This window comes from Diorhabda carinulata, chromosome 5 (genome assembly GCF_026250575.1).
Source record: "Diorhabda carinulata isolate Delta chromosome 5, icDioCari1.1, whole genome shotgun sequence".
Lineage (NCBI taxonomy): Eukaryota > Metazoa > Arthropoda > Insecta > Coleoptera > Chrysomelidae > Diorhabda > Diorhabda carinulata.
Genome location: NC_079464.1, coordinates 10,291,317 through 10,312,870, shown reverse-complemented (window position 1 = coordinate 10,312,870; position 21,554 = coordinate 10,291,317). Strand labels below are relative to the sequence as shown.

General features: G+C 32.8%; 1 protein-coding gene across 1 annotated transcript in view; it reads left to right on the top strand.

The window, feature by feature from the left end:
- The window catches only part of LOC130894286 (uncharacterized), a 462,711-nt gene that overhangs the window by 394,429 nt on the left and 46,728 nt on the right, over positions 1–21,554 (top strand). Inside the window, exons 27-28 of the mRNA XM_057801000.1 lie at positions 3,222–3,326; positions 12,507–12,578. Of these exons, the coding sequence (XP_057656983.1) occupies positions 3,222–3,326; positions 12,507–12,578 (177 nt within the window). The remainder of the gene's footprint in view (positions 1–3,221; positions 3,327–12,506; positions 12,579–21,554) is intronic.

Genomic DNA, 21,554 nt, shown 5'->3' with positions numbered 1-21,554 from the left:
ATATACTTTTGATATGTCTCCAAAATGTGAATATCCGGAAATGTTGATGTTGTGGATAAATAACAGATCTCGGTCAAACACCGTCCGCAATAACGCTTTGATCCCTCAACTATTTTCTAGATTAAATAAACTACATTCAAACACACGTTTTTGTTTCTTTAGTGATGGTATGAAATTTTTAACTAATAATGTTTTAACTTTTGTATATCAATTCCGCACCCACACTATCGTCTATTTTTAATTTCGAATAGTCTATACTCGATCAACAAGTGAATCAAATGTATGTGTCTAAAATTCCGTCGTTCGTTTCTAGGAAGATATTTTCCAGGCTTTCCTTTCATTACGACCTTCTCAATAGACCTGTTAAAACGTAGTTTGGATATTAAAATTGATATGAACGTTACGTTGTGTTGATTTTTTTTTGGGAATCATGTATGTAAGTAAGAAAATTCTAATGTGTCTGAAAATTTTGTGTACAACAGCTTTAAGGTATTTTGTTTTTCATTTTATTTGAACATAACAGAATATGTCAAGGAAACAGGAAATATTTCCAGCTCTCTACAGCATCTGATTCAGTAATTTCAATGCAAAATATCTAAACCAACTGACCACTCATCTTATTGGCGTCAGACAACCGGCTTTTACTAACCTGACCACGTATTTTATCTTTGATTGTTCAAAGCTCAAGTCATATTAACAGAAACTATAAAGAATAATTATTAAAGAAAAAAAAGTGAACCAAAATAATCATCAGTGCCTGATCAGCACGTGAACATCCCGGGCGGAACGCAGTGCGGCATCGTTATTGGTCCAAATCAGAAGCACCATAATATACTACAAATAAAAAGCTGCGTGGGAGGGGCAAGCGCCGCATCGCTGCATAAGCCGCTAGATACGGCGTAGTACAGGGACGCATATCATACTACAGTGAGATTGTTTGTATTAATCTGTTGCGTAATTTTCTTGAACATGTTTGACACGGTCATTGATGATGAAGTTGTTGACATTAGCCAAACTCCGCCTGACAAGAGATCTAAAAAGCTAAAGTTTAACGCTAGCGAAAAAGAAATGATTGTGTATATTTAAAAAATTGAAATGCAAGAAAATGATGACAAGATTGCTAATGACCTTATTACCAGAACGACAAATGTTTCGTGAGTACAGAGCTAACATTCAGTTTCCGACCCAAAAAAGCATCCATCAAGAAACAAAATTAACAATTCAATCGACGATTTCGACAGGAGCGCCATCAGAAGAATTGTGCAAATTTTTTTCTTTCAAAATGAGTTAGGGAAGGTAGGGACTTGCCGGATTTTATTATTCTTATTCTTTATCTTATTATTTAAAAGAAAAACAGAAATAATTGTGTGGAGGGGAGAAAAATTGAGAAATTTCGTGAAGAAAATAGATAAATTTACTCCCTCAGATATCTTATAGTCCTTGATATTAATTTTCCACAATTTCAATAATTTGATCTGATATTCTCTACAACACTTATATTTTTGGGAGCTATGGAGGTAGTGAGTTTTTCTGCTCGTTACAATCAAGAAAAGCAGCTTAGTTTCCACTAGTTTTCCATTTTCCAAGAAAATTTTCATTTCTTGAGCAAATGAATACCACATCTTGAAATCAATCTCGTTGATTGATGTTAACTAGGAATCTTCAAATTGCCTTGATTGAAGATCATCAAATAGTATCCTACTACCCATCAATTTGGGTTTTTGAGGAACAAATGCACAAATGATGCTATATTCTCCCTCCTAAATAATGTCTACTCTAGTCTAAACAGCCATCACATCACTGCAACAATTTTTCTAAGGCTTTCGATAGTGTTAATCATTTCATTTAAATCAACAAACTGCAATACTACTACGACACTAGTTTCTTTTGGAGCAACCTTGATCTCACGGCAATTCATAGGACCATATTTAGGGACCTAATCACCCTCAAATCATGGTGCGATTCTAATCTTTTCTGCTTCTAAAACCAAAGTTTTATCATATAAAAATACATGGCAGTCTTTTTCATTAAATAACACCACCATTGACGTCGTTGAATCTGTAAAATTCTTAGGGTTTGGGGACAATTCCTTGAAATGGGAGTTACATATTGCTGCCTTATCTAAAAGTTCCTCCTGTTTTGCGTTGAGTTCAGTTTCTAAAGAACTGAACTTATCTATCTCATTAATAGTCTATTATGCCCTTATTGAGTCGCATCTCCGATATGCCCTTCCATACTGGGGTACTTGTGATGCGACTCAATTTAAGCCAATCTTCAAACTACAAAAGAGATCTGTTAGATTTTAACTCGGACTAAACAGCAGAGTAACTGCATGGACTTTTTTGAAAGATTAAAAATTCTGACTCTTCCTTTCTTATTCATCTTTAAATCCGTTTGACTAATTCGTGAGCACGCTTCTCCAATTTCAGAAAAATCGTTGCACGGCTATCCACTTAGGAACGCGGAGCTTTACCATCTACTCCACGTTCAGAATTAGTTAATGGCTCAATATTTTACATTGCAAAAAATACACAATCACTAGCCAGTTGAAATAAGATCGACATCGTATTTTCCCGCATTCCTCAATAATTTGAGGGCATATTAAAGAGCCTTGTACTCCGTAAACGTCTTCTATTCCAATAATAATATTTAATTTCGGGTGCATGCTGCATACTGATTTAATTTTTGCTATGGACTTATATACTAATTATTACCTATAAATTTGTTACTCATTGTGGTTTTCTACTGTTTATTGAAATTGTTTTTTGTTTTATTTAGTTATTTTTGTTTTTTTTTTTTTAGTTTTTACATGTTTTTGTTTACACATTGAATAATTTTGTGACAATAAAGTATTTCCCTCTCTCTCTCTCTCTTTCTCTTTCTCTTTCTCTCTGTATAAAGGCTTTCAGTTTTTCCGTTCCCGTTTCCTGAATTTTTCGGAATTTTAGCTGAAAGGTAACCAAAAAAATTATCGTTTCTATTTTAAACACATACACTGACCAGCTTAAACACTGATTGCCAAGGAAACGATTTCATAGACAATAAGATGGTCGATACATCATATTCTTTACACTTATCTTACACACATTTTTGGTGAGGTTATTTGTTATAGATTTGTACATTCTTTTTAAATTTGAGAAAATTGGTGCAAATGGAAATAACAGATAACTTCACTATGTGATTACAAATACTAAAAAAATATAATTTTGTTTCATTTCAAGCAACCCAACCAGAGTCTAGGAATTATGATAATAGAAGGCAAACATGCAGAAGTGGGACAAGGTATCTTCATATCCGACATTCAAGAAGGGAGCTCGGCAGAGAAGGTAGGCATATAATTCCGTTTCATTTAAACTTAAATGTAACTTTTATTAAAAGATTATATCGATGAGGAAGTGCTAAAATCTCCTAACTTTCATTTTTCACTAAAACGACTTACCAATTCAGTTCTATAGATGATTGAATTGCGCGTCTACTATATGAATAAAGTTGAAATTCGCAAAATTGACGTAGCAGTTCTAATTTGACCGTTAGTTTTTCATTTTTTGTAGATTGTTTCTATTGATAAATTTTACTGTAATTAAATGTTTATAATTTTGAATCGTAAACATGAAAATTGCAATGAATGAACATTGATTTCTCAAAATTATAACAGTCTACCATTTTGCAAATATCTCCTTTCTTATAAAATATCGAAGTATCTCTGATCTTAAAAATAATTGTCTATTATGATTGTTGGGTCTATTTTCCAGTAATTTTTATATTTCTTTGTTATATTATCGCCGATTATATTTGAAAACTTCAAAGCTAAATAATAATTTTCATTGATCTCTGTTAATGTTCTTTTTAGTCGAATTTTTCAAGGAAAAATTAGACTATTACGGTAGGCATGACTAGAAGAAAAATGGGAGGCACATCATTTTTCCCATATTTTGAAACCTCCTGAACACGATTATGATGGGTTTTCGAATGTCTTCAGTTTATATATTGGTTCAAAATTAGCATACATGGCTTTTTTGGCGGCGGATTGATGTTATTAGAGTTTGGTTGAAAACAAATGAATATTTCGAGGGGTCGCAGTGCAAAAAAAGTGGTTTTTGACCTTTGCTCACCTCTGCAGGTCAAACGAAAAGCGACTGAAAAATTAAATTTCACATGTAGGTTCAATTAGTTGCGAGATGATTTCCTTTCTAAGGTCGAAACTTTCCATCTCCACCCCTCTCCATTTTATGGTCATTTTTGTTATATTTTCTTATTTTTTGGCCAGAAAAAGTTTAACTAGAGGGTTCGAACTTCGCATGCAAGTGGGGGTGATGTTGAAGAATTGTCTTTCTCAAGTTCAAAGCTTTCTTCCTCAGTTCTTCAAGCACAAATCATTTTGATCGTTGTAATTGTTGAACTGGTCCGCCTCCTATTTAACGAATAATACGAGTATGATCGTTGCTAGGGTGATTTTTTTTACTTCCCATTTTCCAAATTTCTTGTCATTATGACAATTTTTTCTTTGTTGTCAATTGGAATTGAACAAGAGGGTTCGAGACCATCGGGTCTATTGAAATTATGAATTTTCATTCGAGAGAAAGGAGAGTTAACTTGTGAAATGAAAAGTTATTGAAGAATAGCAAATTTTTCATATAAAGAAATAATATTGAGAATTGATATCATTTCCAAGAAATTCATTTTATGGAAAGATTTGTTTGTGTATTATTTAAATTCTTCATTCGACGAAAAATTCGACTTTCGTGATGGAGCTATGCTGCTCAAGGCTTTTTTTAAAGTCTGGAAAATACTACTACGGGAAACCTCCTTTAATTATAAATCTTTAAGCGGATACATTTAAGTATCAAATCGACATTCATACATTGTTTCTTTAACTTCTGGGAGAAAATAATTTAGCACATCCCTGTCGATATATATTTCTTCAGCCGTTCTAGAGCCGTTCTATCTTGAAATTTGTCTATTAAGGCCGCTTGATATGGAACAAAACAACGTGTAATGCATTGTTTAAAAGAAATAGAAAAAGACATTTAGTTAAGATAGTTTTGGTTTAACAACCAGCCAAATATTAGATCAGATTAGATCAGATCAGCTGATGCAACTTAGTAGAAATATTCGTTATGACCAGTATTCCAAAGGTCAGCATTTGTATTTTATTTATATGATTAACATCGACATATTTAGTAAAATATCGATATACTAGGCGTATAAGCTCCAAATCCAAAATTAATTCTAGGAGGCTTAGATAAGGACGTCCTTCAATTTTTACTCCTCGAGATGGCCGTTTTTGCAATTAAATTTATTTATAAATCGATCAATGACAAGAGTGGAGCTCAACAGCCTTTTACGAGAAGTCCGAAATTTAAATATCTCTGATAGATCAATAAGACGACACGTTCAGAATGCTGGTCTACAAAGCAGAAGAGCCCTTCAGGCACCTTTGCTATCCAGGCAGCATCTTGTTGTTAGACTAAGATTTGCAAGGAAACATTTAGATTGGAATTTAGAATATTGGTGCCAAGTTTTATCTACTGATGGGACAAGTATCAGTCTAAGAGGTCCAGATGGACGAAATCGAATTCGAAGACGGCGAGGAGAAAGATTTGCGCAGTCATGTATCATTCCCAGGGAGCCGTTCCGAGGAGGGTCGATCATGTTTTCGGGAGGAATTTGTTTTATTGCCCACACAGAATTAGTGTCTCTTCCTAGACCCGCCCTTAACGCAGCAAGATACATAACTGACATTCTTGAAAATCACATCCTATCGAGCATGTCTGGGACATTTTAAAACGCCGTATTCGTCATCGAAATCTATCTCCTCAAAATTTAAATGAGCTTGAGCACCTAATTGAAAGCATGCTCAGGAGAAATGTTAGCAACTATTACATCCAGAGGCGGAAATATTGTTTAGAATGCAAGTTGTATTTTTAAGAAAATTTGGTTTTATTGCAATGTTTTTATTTTTATTTTTTTACTCATTAAAAATCACTCAAAATTACTATACATTTCTTATTATTGTGTCAAAATGATTCAAAAGAAGTTAAACAACAGCAATATTAATTTAAATTTATTAAACAAAAAAATATTTTCAGAAATCGGGGTGGTGCGTTATTTTTGATCATGAGTGTATATTACCCTTATCAGAGCAACACACAAAAAAAATATTCATAACGGACGACAGAAATACAATTTAAACACATATAGATACTAGAAACCGAAATAATACAGACGAAATTTTGAAAAGTTCTAGCAGGAATTCAATGCCCTTCAAATCTTTGTAGTAATTGTCACTTTATATTGATTTTCTCTGCTCTGAAAAAACTTTTTATACATTTTTTGTAAAATTTTTTTAAAATAACTATTTAACCATAAATTGGTAGACATTTACAAATAGTACTGAACTTAGAAATCAGTACAATGTAAAAGATATAATTTACCACAGTCAAATTAGAAATATGCCGAAATTTTTGTATTCTAAAACTTTCATTACTCAGAACCTCTATAATCAAACTTATTAGATTACGAGTCTTCTTAGATAGTACACTATAAGCAACTAGTGAAAAATCACACTGTACATTATCAAAATAGACAAAAATAAGTCATAACTTAGCCAAAATTCACATAGAAATAAAAATTAGTATCATTATAAATAAAATGTCAAAAATTCCCTTCGTTCCGACTTTAATTCAAGGTCAAAAGTACAAAATTAAGGTTTCTCGAAAACGGTACTATCTTGAAAATAGGTTAGACAAAAGTTGTAGATCATACAATTCTCTATAAAAATATTCCAGTCACTTTTTCTCTTACGACTCACCATTCGTGAGGTATCGTGGTTTTAATCTACAATACTAACACTAAAATACCTACCCAGATAGGTATTTTAGTTGTGCAAAACAGTTCTGCGGAGATCGAGGCGGTGGAAATGTGAAGTGCGGTGCATGTTATCGGCGTAAAGGAAACACTGCAACATAAATATCAATATCAATGTACCTTGCTTGATATTCAAACCTGATTGTTTACATTTGTATTGTACGAGCTTATTTATAAAATGCAGAACGAACCAGTGGCCTTCTAGTAGTTTTTTTACAAATAACTCACATTTCAGCTATAGCAGCATATATGGAACATAAACAACAATTTGCCTCGAGTGACACGGATAGGAAATTTTTGAAATCATTGAGTGTACAACTGGGCGAGAAATATAAAACAGAGTTAAAAAAATTCATGTGAGATTTGCAATGCATGCTTGGCCAAGAACTAAGGCTTTTGATTTCTCCTGAATGGACGATCTACAAGTCCGACTAGACGACTTTCTACAGCCAGTAAGAGTCATCCATCAGATATTCCTACATATGCAAAGAATCCAAACACAATCAAAAGATTACATGAAGTGTATAAAACTAGTTTGCGATTAACTTGTCCAACATGCGCCACTTGCTTCGATAGCTAGGATAATTCTGTATAATCCAAGAATTTGTAATTTTAATGGAAACAAAACATTTTAATAAATGTTTATTATTCAATTTTTGTACCAAATTATAAATACTTTTTTCATTGTCTTATAAAACACAAAGAGGTACGCAGCTACCACTCTATTGTGAATTAAATATATGTTATGGTTTCCACATATACGTAGTATTCAGGGACTTGGTCCAAAAAATTAGGAAGCGAGTAGATGACGTGAAAATAATGATGTGACATGAAAAAAAATTCTCATACGACCCCTCGTTTTTGAGTTATAGGCCTCTAAAGCTGCGAAATCATTACTTATATGGGAACCTATTATCTATATGGTGTGTTTGACAAATAAATAATTCTAAATTACTATCTGAAAAGTACTCTTTGTTCAAATTGATCAAATGTATGGTTTCTAATTGAACTGCATACTGTCGAACATCCTATAACTTACATAACGATAAAATTGAAATGTGAGAAGTTAGTTACTTAGAATTTCTGCTAAATGATTTTTCCCATCTTTGTTATGTGATATTCCACTAAACATTCCCAGAGACATGTGGTTCATGCACGATGGAGCCGCTCCCTACTTCCAAAATGATGTGAAAATCATCTTAATAAGATTTTTCCTAATAGGTAGATTGGTTGAGGAGGTTCATTAGCATGGCCACCACGTTCCCCTGAATTAAATACAATGGATTCATGTTTTTGCGGATATCTTAAAAGCTGAGTATATGCAACAACGGTAAACGCAAGGAACGAAATGATCGATAAACTTGTGACACTTTAAGGCACATTCTTGGAAAGGGCTGCCAAGTTCAAAGAAATATTCTCCGTATTGTTCGGAATTTATTATATTTTGTTTTTTGTTTCTATTTGATAAGTTGTACGCTAACCGACAACTTATTATAATTTTCTTCAGAATGTTTCCTTGTCATATGCAACGATATAAAATACTACATACATCCTAAACCATAAATATTATGAAGTTTAACAAAGATTAAGTACCTTTTTGTTAAAAAATTGAATGAAAAATTCATTTTTGCTATCTTTAGATTGTACAGGTTGTCCCTGTAAAAGTTATGGATTGTTAACCATTGGGCATGAGCCGCCCGTGGCCATGAGATAATATTGTAGCACTTTTTATTTCGACAAACATACTACATGGACATAAGTAATCATTCATTAAAAATTCATAATATTCGAATGTATAATTTAGAATATATACTTAAATATAAGTTCTGATTTCGTAAATTTAAACGCTTATACTTCAGAAACTAGGGATCGTACGAGAAATTATTTTTCATGTCACAGCATTATTTTCTCGTCATCGTTTTTTTATTAGTTAAGTTAATTCTATAAAATTTGGGAATCTATCACATCACATATCTATCACACGATATAACCGGAAGTTTCAGAAGGTTGAAATTAATTTAGGTGAAACGGGAAGAACCCTGTACTGTGTACAATGGTAGTAATTGAATTCAATTATTTGATGTTATGTTTCTTATAACTTGGTTACTTGTTATTGTAATTGGTAAATAATAAAAATTTGATATTTGAGAGTAGATAATCTACAACTTCACAGAACTTATAAAAATTGAAAACAAAATAACAATGTTGCCATTTAACAAAATGAACAATGGCGTAAATTTTTTAATTTGGACAACGTGTTTACATTATTACTGTGTATAAAAAATCGCAATTTGATATACTAATAGATGGAACTGAGCATTTTTCCATTAATTGAAATTCCATTAACTGAAATTCTATCTCGTTTAAAAAAGTAATATAAAAATACATTGACTTGATGCTATAGTTTGTTACATATAGACTGATACGATTGATTATAGATTAATTTAAAAACAAATGCTATCATAGATGAAGTGCTTTCGGTTTTTACATTCATTTCAGCTATTTTTAACGCTGAGTTTCTGGTTGACAAAATATGAAAATAAAAAATATCTAGTATCGAGCTTTCATTAAATATTTATCATCTACGACGGTAAAATTTTGGACAGCGACAACAAGCGATATTATCGAAAATACTATCTGTGTCGCGTTTGAACACTAGTGACCGAAAGCTCTTTCGAATGAACATTTTCCTGGTCTTATTGACGCATTTTAAATAAATTCAGGCAAAGATTCAATACTATAGATGAAACCTGGATCCACCACTTATTTTTAAAACAAAAAACCGTCTAGACAGTGGATTACAAAAGGCGAACCACTTCGAAAAAGGCAAAGACAGTTTCATCGGCCGTTTTGAAATACTCAAAAAATATCTTCAAAATTATCTTCGAGAAGGTGAAACAATAACAGGATAGTATTACGCATCATTCTTTGATGAGGTGAAGGAAGGAATAGAGACCGAAAGCAGAAAACCTTAAAAACTTTTTGCAGGAATTACATTATTTTTTGTACATTATTTGTAGAATTGCGGCGATTCCCCGAGGTTTAAAGGTGTTTAAAAGACATATTGATTAGGAAAGAAATAAAAATACAGGTATAAAGTTGAATAATTAATATTTAATGATCATAAAACAAATACTTAACGTATGGTCTTAGCCTACATAGGAGTTGGAATGTAACATAACATCTTAAATAGATTAAGTTAGATTATAACAAGCAAACTATGAAAAACATGGCAAGGTTGTATCACTCAACACTTTCCGAATTCTTCCAATCACTTTGGAGGTAAGCATTTCTGACATTTGAATACTTGAGGTTAGTATTTCCAACATCCACTGCAACAACTGTTTATATTCAAAAAACAATTGGTTTCTGCCCACAGAGAACCGAAAAGCATAGCCACAAACATTGACAGTCTCAAAAAAACATCACTAGAGGCAAAGTTTTTTTCTGCCTTTCCATCACGTACATTATTTCTTGGGGAAATTAAATAATCTAGATTGAACAAATAGTCGGCTAATCTAATTACTTTTACAGAATGGTTAGCTTCATCTGAGTCTAGGTATTTCTTGCATTGTTCTTTAAGGGAATCTAAATATTTTAAAAACTCTGAACAACATACAGTAAGTGCAGTGACTTCATTCTCAACTATCTGTGACCTCTTCCTCTTACTGCTAACAGGTATGTCAGGCAAAGGCACACCTTTAAATGAAAACTCTTTGTTTGTACTTTTGCCATCTTTGTGTATTTGAAAATACAGTCAGGCATGTTATCAAAACACAATTTGAAGATTGTCCAGGTAATTTATGTACTGCCTTAAAAAATGGCAACTAGATTGAACTTCTTTTGAAAAGTGGGAGAGAATTGAATAAATATCAGCAAGTAAGAGGATTGCTATTATGTTAGCTTTAGACTAAGAAAATGATTATGAACTCTTTTCTGAAGGACAAACTGAAGCTCTGTAATTCCCTAGAAATGTTTGAAAAACTGATTGAGAGTAACTGGCCAATTTCATTGTTTTTGGTTTGTAAAAGTAATCTTGGAATTCATTTTGATGATTCAAAAAGGTGTTCATATTTTTGACCAGTAGAAAACTCTTTCATGGCATCATCTATTAGAAAATGCCCCTTTTTAACTAAGTCTAGAACTGAAGCATAAGTATGTTTTTCTGCTAATTCCAATCTATGCATTGGATCCCAACACACAGACACATACACCAATTCCAGTTTGTTTTTGATATACCTCTCAACCTCAAAATGTATTGCCCATCAAATGCTATGCCATGCCAGGCGGCGATTTTTATCTGTTAGCCAACATTGCCTCCGCTCGCGTTTGGCAAATTACGAAACTAACTATGCCAGCTGTATCAACTCACACTGCTTGCTCTAGTAGCACTGCCCTTCTCCCTCACTTTGTTTTTATTGCAGTATATTAAAAATATTCTGCAACTGAACTCATATTGTCGTTGTTTTCTTAGTAACACGTGAAATATCGTTTTTCCGAGTTGCAACCTAATTTTACATAAGGCCAATCTTTCTGAAGGCCTCTTCCTCATTCTGCGAACATGTACTTGCATTTTTGAATAAGTATTTTTTTTGTTTATTGTATAAGTTCTTTATATGAAATAATGTCAGGAAGTTTTTGATACGAAATAATGTCAGGAAGTAAAATATTTAATTAAAAGTGAAAAAATAATATCTAAATATTTAATTGAAAATCGCAAAAATTTCAAATTTTCAACTAAGAAAACGATTCATTGGTTTTCACTTGTGACGTCATAGGTTTAATAAAAACATTGAGCAGTTGTCTGCTTGATGATCTCGAGGTTTTCTTTGCCGGCAACGTAGCGTGTGCCGTTATAATACAGTTTTTACTTATTAGTTACGTAAAACATTTTTCTATATAAAGAATAAAGTGAATAAACCTTTGAGAGGTTCAGTTCTTATTATTATTATTACATAATCACGTTAATAATTGAGAGCATAATAAACTTAATTCCTATAAAATATTAAAATAAGTTAAATTTGAATATTACATTGAAATGATCCTCGCAACAAACATAATTACATCTCGTAGGATCGTAAAAACGATCAACACTTCCAAACCTTTTTTGTTGTAAATTCGAATTTCTGGGCATAATCTGGTTTAAGACTCGATTTATATACCATTATTTAGATTAATCATAGTTTAATAATAACGGTTTTGGAATAACCGAGAGTAACTGTCGTATTTACTATGTATCATAAGTTCAATATTTATTTTATACCTATGTCGTCACGCATATGACGGCTTTACTAAAATGTTTAAACTACCTTCAAAATTTTAGAATTTTCAATAATTTTTTTCTCTATAAATACTGATCATAGAATTAAAAAAAATATATGATTAAAATTGTATTATAAACTATCCAAAACTATTTTTTATATATACTTTTTATACAATAGTCGTGAATTATTCACTTTTTTCAGATCGTGTTCAATTTCAATCTTATTGTTAAATATTGCGTATGAAAACGTACGCCTATGCTTATGATTTTATATTATCGTTGACAATCATAAATTGTGGAAATAAATATTCATGTGTGTTTTTGTGATTATTGCAATACTTTTTTGGTTACTAATTTCGTTTTTTTTTTGTTCTAGGCTGGTCTTGAAATAGGGGAATTAATCTTAGCAGTGAATAAAGATTCTTTAGTTGGCTCCAATTATGAAACAGTAAGTACTATTTTTCATAGTATAAAATAAAATGCATAAATTTTTTTACAAAAGAACGAAATAGTATACAATTAAAAAATTACTAAATTTCATTCAATTGTCTTGAGATTAATTGTTACTGATAGTTTTCCAATTAAAGGAACGTTGTGCGATTTAGCGCCGCGTTATACAGATAAAGCAGATATTTCAATTGAAAAAGATTAATTTTTTAGTACCACAGTAAAGTGCATTTCGTTTCACTTCAACTTTTCCAGGAAAAAGTCATTGGCTCGGCAATCTTCAGCTTTTCTATTCATAGTGTGTAGACCAATGTAAATAATAAATGTAACATGTGAATACTAATTGATAACAAATACCTACATGCGTACTAAAATAATATCAAAAATTATGAATCAATCAAGAACAAGGAGAGCGAAAAAGTACATTTGGCTAAAAGTCAAAAATTTTATTCAATCAAAAGAAACTGTCGCAAAGAAAGTAGAAAAAATGAAGAAGTTGAGGTAATTACCATTGACTTTCACAAAAATCTACCATCTCCTAATATAACAACGTCTGACATGTACATTCTTGTGTTGTCAGACTCGCCATCACTATTTTACACACGAGTGTCGTTCGAAAGGGGGCTGATAATGTTTTCCCCATGCTAAAACACTTCTTTGAAAATGTCCTGAGCCCAACAGTAAAGCACTTAGGTATTTTCTGTGACTAATGCGCAGACCAAAACAAGAACTTTATGGTTATACGTTTCCTTCACTACTGTTTGTACACTGAAACGATCTCAGACTGTTAAAGTGGTCTTCCCCATAAGAGATCACTTTTATATGGAGGGAGATAAGGACATGAGCCTTGTGAACCAGAAATCGTACGCTGATGATGGAGGAATGTACAGAATGTGCAGAATCAAACCTTCATCATTCACAGTAATTAACACAGTAATCAATGAGGTAAAATTTTAAACTTGGACTGATTTTTTTGTCTTATGTCTACATTAAAAAGTGCGCTATTGCGACACGGCCAATTCGAGTGCTGAAAGTCGACAAGAAAGAACTACGTTAAAGCGAATTTGGTAGAAAATCAGGGTACAAGGAAAAATTCAAGAAAGTTTGTACGAGAAGTAGGCCAACTTGAAAATCTGTACAATGGGACCTCCTTCATATAAAGCAGTTCTTGACCAATCCGGTTACACAAAGAGTCTACGACTCACTAGTCCCTGCTCTTGTTGAAGAAGAAGATGACATCGAATTTGTAAATGATTAACCAATTGATGAACCTCCTCAGTAGCTATCTGGCAGAAACGATCAGAGTCCATATTTATTTTTAGTTTTTAAATAATTTATTTCGGTTCAATGTACTAAGTACATTTCTTAAATTGTTACAATGTCATAAATAATGTATTACTGCATAAAGACTGAAAAATTTAAGTTTCTTATTCAACTTCAAACTTAAAAAACGCAATGCTGGAAATTTTTGTTTTCGGGACTGTGATCGTTCTTCTCCGTGGCCCTTCAATTGTTTAATTATAGTTTAATTATTAATGACATACTTCGAGTTGAGGTAGCAGGTTTTTGCGATTTTATTTTGTTTGTTTACATGGAATGTTTAATATAGAAAGATACGTATTGTTTCTCTGAATTAAAAAAAATACTCTGATTAATTAATTCATCAAGTAAAGATGTAGTTTTAGTGCGAAAAGAAACAGAAAAATTGTACTGACAAAAGTCAAATAAATTCAAACTTATTAGTCCAGTCATTTTAGGCATTTTAAACCCCAACCTGGGGAAAAATTCCTAGTGAGCTGAATTTTTGTATACACTTTTATTACGTTATTGTAATGAAGATGTGAAAAATTGACATCTAATTCGTACTGCTTAAAAAAGTTATAAATGTAAAAAGGTCAAGAAAATCAGTTATTATCAAAATTGTTCCTAGTAGAATTATCTACAAAAAAAAATATCGCATTTATCTGGAAAAACACCCGTTTTCCGAGTAGATCCCTGAGAAAGCGACTGGACTCATATATGGTATTGTATACTGTACACCAGGGCGTGACCTGTATTGCTTTTTAATGACACTTTTATGTAAAAAACGAACACAAGTGGGTAAACCCTATTACACTCAAGTAATTCGAGTAGTTCCTGCTGTGTAGATATGCCAGGTTGTGGTGCTCTGGAAAGACGTGTCTTGGTAGCGGATTCTACAGGATTACACTTCTCCAAAGAAATGAGTCCCGATAAATTGAACTTCTAGATGTCTGCAGACAAAGTCGATGTTCATAAATAATCTGCGTCTGCCCATCAATTAGGTCTTGCAAAAACTGTTCTAGGCGGGATTATGTTAGACAGCTCAGAAGAGCATTTGCCGTGGTGGTATCCGTAAAGAGCCAGCGGCTTTTCCTTTACGCTCTAAGATGTCAAAGTTTTTAGTCAACTCTGAGTCGCCTATAAGTCGAACTGCTCTCTTCTGTATTGAGTCACGCATGCTTACCCTGAGGATGCTCGACTCGCTACAGAAGAGAGCAGTTCGATTTATAGGTGCCGAGCTTCAAAAGTACGAGTAATATTAGAAGGTGTTCCGTATTTCATTCTTACGAGACCCGTCTCTTTATACCTGAATTCAACTAGAGTGTTACACACGTTGTTTTAGTTGTTTTCCGCTCTCAAACAGTTTTCATAATGTTGAGACAAAAATCTACTCGACTGATAGCCTCAACATGTATCCACATTGCTAGAAAAATATTCTGTTTCTACATGCCATGATGATACAATTTCACTACTTTTTGGGAGAGGAAAATAGAAATTAGTGAAGATGTTTGAGAAAACACCTGATGTAAATAATTTTGCAGGATATTCAAACAAGAAAATTGATCTCGGGATGTCATTGTCAATGGTGGAATACATTTTCCATTAGCTATATACGTTGCTCGAAATTAAGAACAATCGATAGATAATTACATATACTGCAACAGGACAAAGAACAGCTGTGAAATTTCCTTTATTACCACTTACTTCTTCAGCATATTTATTGAGTACATTATCCAATACAAACCTAGCTAGGAAGAAAAATTGATCCAGAACGGTGGGGTTGGGAGTTAAAAAATAATATATTACGGTCAATAAAGACTTTATGACCACCAGCATCTCAAGATCTACTGAACTCCAACTTTTTTAATTGTACGAAAGGTTGTGGCGGAAAATTTAGATGAAAAAAATTAGATTGAGGTGTTCAGAACTGTTCAATGACGGAGCCAGTCATATTAAACGCAGAGTCTGTAAATTATGGAAATATTTGTCAGCAACTATTACTGATAGAGAAACTGAAGATATCGACAACGGATAAGAAAAAATTCTTTATTGAATATCATGGATTATGCGTACAGGGAAACCATGTTAAAAAAACGTGCCGTGTAGGTGGTGAGCATCGTCATGATATAGTCGCTTTTTCAGCGCTTTACTCCGAACACGGTCGATATTACAGAAAAATGTAGATAATTTTACAATTAACAATTTTTATAATAACTGACCTCCGAACAATTGATCACGAGATATTTGCGAGAAAATGATTTTCGTGATTTTTTTACTTCTATAACTTTTTTAGCCGGCACCATATCCATATCGATATTTCACATTTTCATTAAAACACCTTAATAAAGGTGTATACAAAAATTCATCTCATTAGGAATTTTTCCGCAGATAACCTAAAATGACTGAACTATAAAATAATATGATACATATAAATAATAAAGTATTATAGAATATACAATAATCAATGTGTTCAAATGTTTCGATCGCATCAAGATATTACAATCATACAATTCTTTAGATGAATAAAGAATTATTTTTAAATGCGAAACTACTTTGGGGGATAAAAGGAAACCAGAATATGTACGGCAAAAAGTTTATTAAAAAGATAACGGAATAATTGTTCGTTTAATATTAAACATAATTTCACTTTCATTTCAAATATTAGAAGGTTGATTAAATACCTGTATTAGAGGAGACTTTTTTCAATTTAATTTGAATTTAAATTGGATGTTCGAAATTTAATATTTGTGTTCCATTTTATTTAAAAAAGAATTTACTTGAGAAATTCCAAAAAATTATAATAGAAACAGTGGAGGTCTTCAATCATATTACTTAATCTATGATTTATCGAACAAAAATTTTCGAAATATTGTCTTCTATCAGTAGAAATCAAACAACAATATAAGATCGATTATCTTCTCCATAAAACCAACTACAAGACATACGTAATACGTAATAAAGACGATATAATTGGCGTTGAATATAAAGTGAATAGCTGATTGTACTAAAAGTTGAATTTGACGTTAGCTTTGTTAACTGTGTTGTTTTCAACGCAATATTGGATTGAACGAGTATTTATTGTTAAAATCAGTTCTTTTAAGAAGTAATTTTACTTTACTAATTTAATTTTACATCGGAAAGTACGAATGCTTATTTTACTACAAAGTGAATAAATATGTGAAACAATAATAGAATACCGCCCCATGCTTTTGGCCTTTAGATTAAATTCAGCTCTCACTTTAAATAAAATTAAGGAAAATTACACATCATAGTGAATCTATTGAATGTAATCTGGTATCTGAAGGTAATTTGATGTAAGTTTGATGGTAGAAGTACTGAGTAATGGAAGTTTTATAATACAAAAAGTTCTGCATATTTTTAATTTTCTCGTAAGCCGGTACGAACTCGCAGATAATTATTAACAGCTATTGGACAAACTTTTAATGTCAGAAGGGTCAACGTAAAAAATGAACAGTTAGTTTCATGTGACTCATAGAGAAAGGGAGTTGTTTTGGGTAACTCACATTTCTGCAAGTTACCTGCGTGAAAAGTAATTTTCTTTCTAACAGAATTATTATTTTCATATTCTAAACTGAAAAAAATTTTTCGTATTTTGGTATATCTCTATTATCTACAGGCCAAATTTAATGTTACTACAAAAATATGTAAAAAAAATTATATTTTTGATATATTGAGAATATGATTTGAATAAACTGTAGTATGGGGTGAATGTCAAATGATTTCCAATGGAAAATTGTTTATGGTCTAATGAAATGACAATCACGTCGTTCCAGTTTTGATAAATTGTATTCTAGTGCTCCAAAATCCGCGAATAAGTATTCTAAAAAGAATCACGATTCAAATTACTCTAGTTCATTGGGAAGAATCGATTTGATCGACTAATTCATACCCACATATAGAATTGGAATTACGTCTAAAAAAATGTTTGTATGGTCCAAGGATGAGTATTTCATAGTCGGTTAGGTTCTAACATAGACCTTTTGCAATTCCAGAGGAAATGTGTTCTATTCATTCTTCTGAATTATGGTCATTATCCACACTATCAATTACAAGGAAATGAGCTTGGTTTGGATCGGTTAGATCATTTCATTGTGAAAAGAGAATCCATATATAAAGCTGACAATTTACTTATGTAAGAAATGCAATCTTTCACTACATCCAGAGTGTTTTTAAAACTTAAAATATAAATTGCTGACATTTGGAGAAAAAATTCATTAAATATATTAGTAAAAAAATTTTATTCAGAATGTAGCTTAATCATTTTGTAATAACTACTTTTTTGGTAAAAATAATTTCGAAAATTTTTCATGTCAATATCCTAATTTAAGTCCTGAATTTATTGGCATAAATTACTCCTCAAATGATCAGAAACAACTTCAGTTGCTTAAGTGTAACTCCATTGATGATTATCAATAATCCATTCATTCAAGACTATTTTGGATCAAAATGATTAAGTCAACACACAGAACATTGAGAAACGGGGTAGTGCCAACTCTAAGTTTGAGCAGCTCTATATTACCTGTACGAGGATGGTCCCAGAAGTAACTGGCTTGACCTAGGGATGCGGTAATTGCTTGAAAAAAACCATTACACTAGAAAGTACACAACCTATACAGCATATGTTTAGGTTTGAAGAAGCCACGTTGTTTAGTATTTGTTGTTTGGCAGGCGTTAATTGTGAACGTTTATAATATAAAAGCTGAACTAGTAAAATATTGGATAGCAGAGTTTAAACGAGGCCATACGACCTGCGAAGACCAGCTACGCCACCGACCAAATAAGGTGATGACTCCAGAAATTCACAAAGCAATTCTGGATGATCATCGACTGAAAATACGCGAGCTAGAATACATAGTAGGCATCTCAAAACGTACGGTACATCGCATATCAATTGAAAATTTGGAAAGAGAAAGCTGTGTGCAAGATGGGTGGCACGTTTGCTTACAATGGAACAAAAACAACGTGGTGAAGATGTTTTCATCGAGTGTTTCACAGAAATAAAGCCGAATTTTTGCGCCGTTTCATAACCATTGATGAAACGTGGGTCCATGACACCCAAAATAAACGAAAAATCAAAACAAATGACTGAAAAGGGAGAACCGACTCCAAAACAATCAAAGACCATTCCATCTGTATACAAGGTCTTGGCGACTGTTTTTTGGGATGCTATCATAGGTTAGTGTAATGCGAACTTATTGCAACGTTTGAGTGGAGAAATCAAGTAAAAACGGCCGCATTTGGCTCAGGAGAAAGTGTTGTTTCATCAAGACAATGCACCAGCTCACATATCCGTTTTGACAATGGACAAAATTAATGAATTAAAGTTTGAATTGCTACTTCATGCACCTTATTCACCAGATTCAGCCCCCTAGGATTATTTTCTGTCTCCAGATTTCAAAAAATATCTCGGTGGTCAAAAATTTTCCAACAATTAAGTGGTGATGTTGGCAGTTGAGGGCTATTTGAGGAGATTGACGATCCTTATTATAAAAAGGGTATCGAACTTATTGAACATCGTTGGGAAAAATGTATGGAGCTAAAAGAAGAAAACGTTGAAAAATAGATATATTTTTGTCTAAAATTTTTGTGTTTTGATGATGATGTCAAATATTTAAAAATTAATTGTGACAGTCGACTAATATGAAGAAAACATAAATGAACGAAAAGATAATACAATCTTAAGAAAGATGTAGATAACTTAACTCAAGCTTAAGAAAAATATAATGGTTCATGAATTTCAACTCACATCTCAAACTTGACATTAAATTTCTTATTTATAATTATTGTGTCAGTTCGAACGGAGCTCCAATTTGGTGAACCGCAAGCTGTTCAAATATGCGATCGATAAGGCATTACCAGTCAAAAGTATCAACACAAATATGCAATGCCTTTCGGTGAGTTCCTAATAATATATTACGCAGAGACCCAAACAACGTATGAAGATGTCAGAACTTCACTGCTAACCAAATATTAAAATGTATTACAAGACCATCCCCATCCACTTGCAAACAATCTTCTAACTCCACCACAAACCAGAAGACTGAAAAGACAGACACAGTAGACGTCAATCATAAAACAATACTCCACCAGATGAGGATGAATTCCTTATATTAATCTGACACGCTCGAGTAAATCCCGAAATCTTCGACATAAGTCCGACAACGCTTATAAATCTGACAACGCAACGAAAAAGATTAAAACAAAGAATGTTCGTGCTTCAGACTGTTGTGTCTGTCATGATAACACGTGCTTATTCCCTAGACGCGTCTTCAGAATGAATAACATATACAAGTTCACGCTTCAAGAAAGAGTTTTTTTTGTTATGCCGTATCTGCGTATGAACGCGAATTAAAAAACTATGTTCTACAATATGTTTTAACAACAATTTCCGAACTACCGCTACCAAATAATTCAACAGTGTAAAAGACGTGCCATACATTCTTAAAAACGGGCTTTGTTGCCGACGCGTATCTGTTATAAGTAATTAAAATATGCAGCTATCGGAAGAACTTCAAATATACTATATTTCTTTAGGAAGAATACCGAAACGCATGCACTATCGACTTTACCGTCCTCGTCTCCTCTACGCACTCCACGAGGATGATTTCGATTGCAGATTGGAATTGTGGTAACTCGGATACAGTCAGGATGATCCGCAGCTTTAGCTTTCTATTTTGTGGTCGGATGAAGCTGAATATTCAAGATGAACAGCACGGTATAACTGCGTGTACTGGAACGATTAGATTCCTCACGTCTTCATTGAAAAAGAATTAAACCTGCTTATGATATGTGTGTGGGCAGGTATACATGCGTGAGTTTTCCTGGTTCCGTACCTTTTTAAGGATCACGTGACGGGCCAAAGTTACCTGAAAATGCTCGATAATGTACGTGAGTAAATGAACAACGACCCAATTTTCTCGAATATCCGTCGTTTCATGTAGGATAATGCTTTGCCACACTACGCGTTATTTTGGAGAATGGATAGGCAGACGAGGATTCGTTGAGTTGCTCATACGGTCATATGACCTGATACCCTGGGATTTATACCTGTGGGGCCTTCGAACTGCAATTGAAGAAGAATTTAACACTTTTCGCGGACAGCTTGACATGCTTTGCCGAACTCCTTTGAGAAAAGTTGCCGTAAGTGCATTCATCAAGATGGTGTGAATTTGAACACTTACAGTATCTCTTTTTCGAATCCTTTTTTTCTTTCAATAAATTCATTTTAACGCTGACTTTTTTTTTCTCAATGCAATTGCCTGACTTACGCCGACCTCTGTGTAACCAGGATTAATCTTTTACGACTGGAATATCCAACTTAGTTTGATATTGTAGTTAAAATGTTCGTGAACGATAATTTCACCATCGTGAATTACGAACTGTTTATACAAATCGTAAGCCAAAACACGATCATGGCTTCTTTTAAAAAACTAGCATTATAGTGTATTATTGTACAGGATGTTCTTATCATTAATACATGTACGTACGTACATATTATATGGAAATCTATAATTACACACGATTACAAAAGAAAAAAAGAAACAAACAATCACGATTTGATTAATATTTCCTCCACCTACGGATCGAGCATATCTACTTAATTAATGTTTGTTTAGATTAGAAGTACAATTTTGTTTTAATTAGTCATTAGACC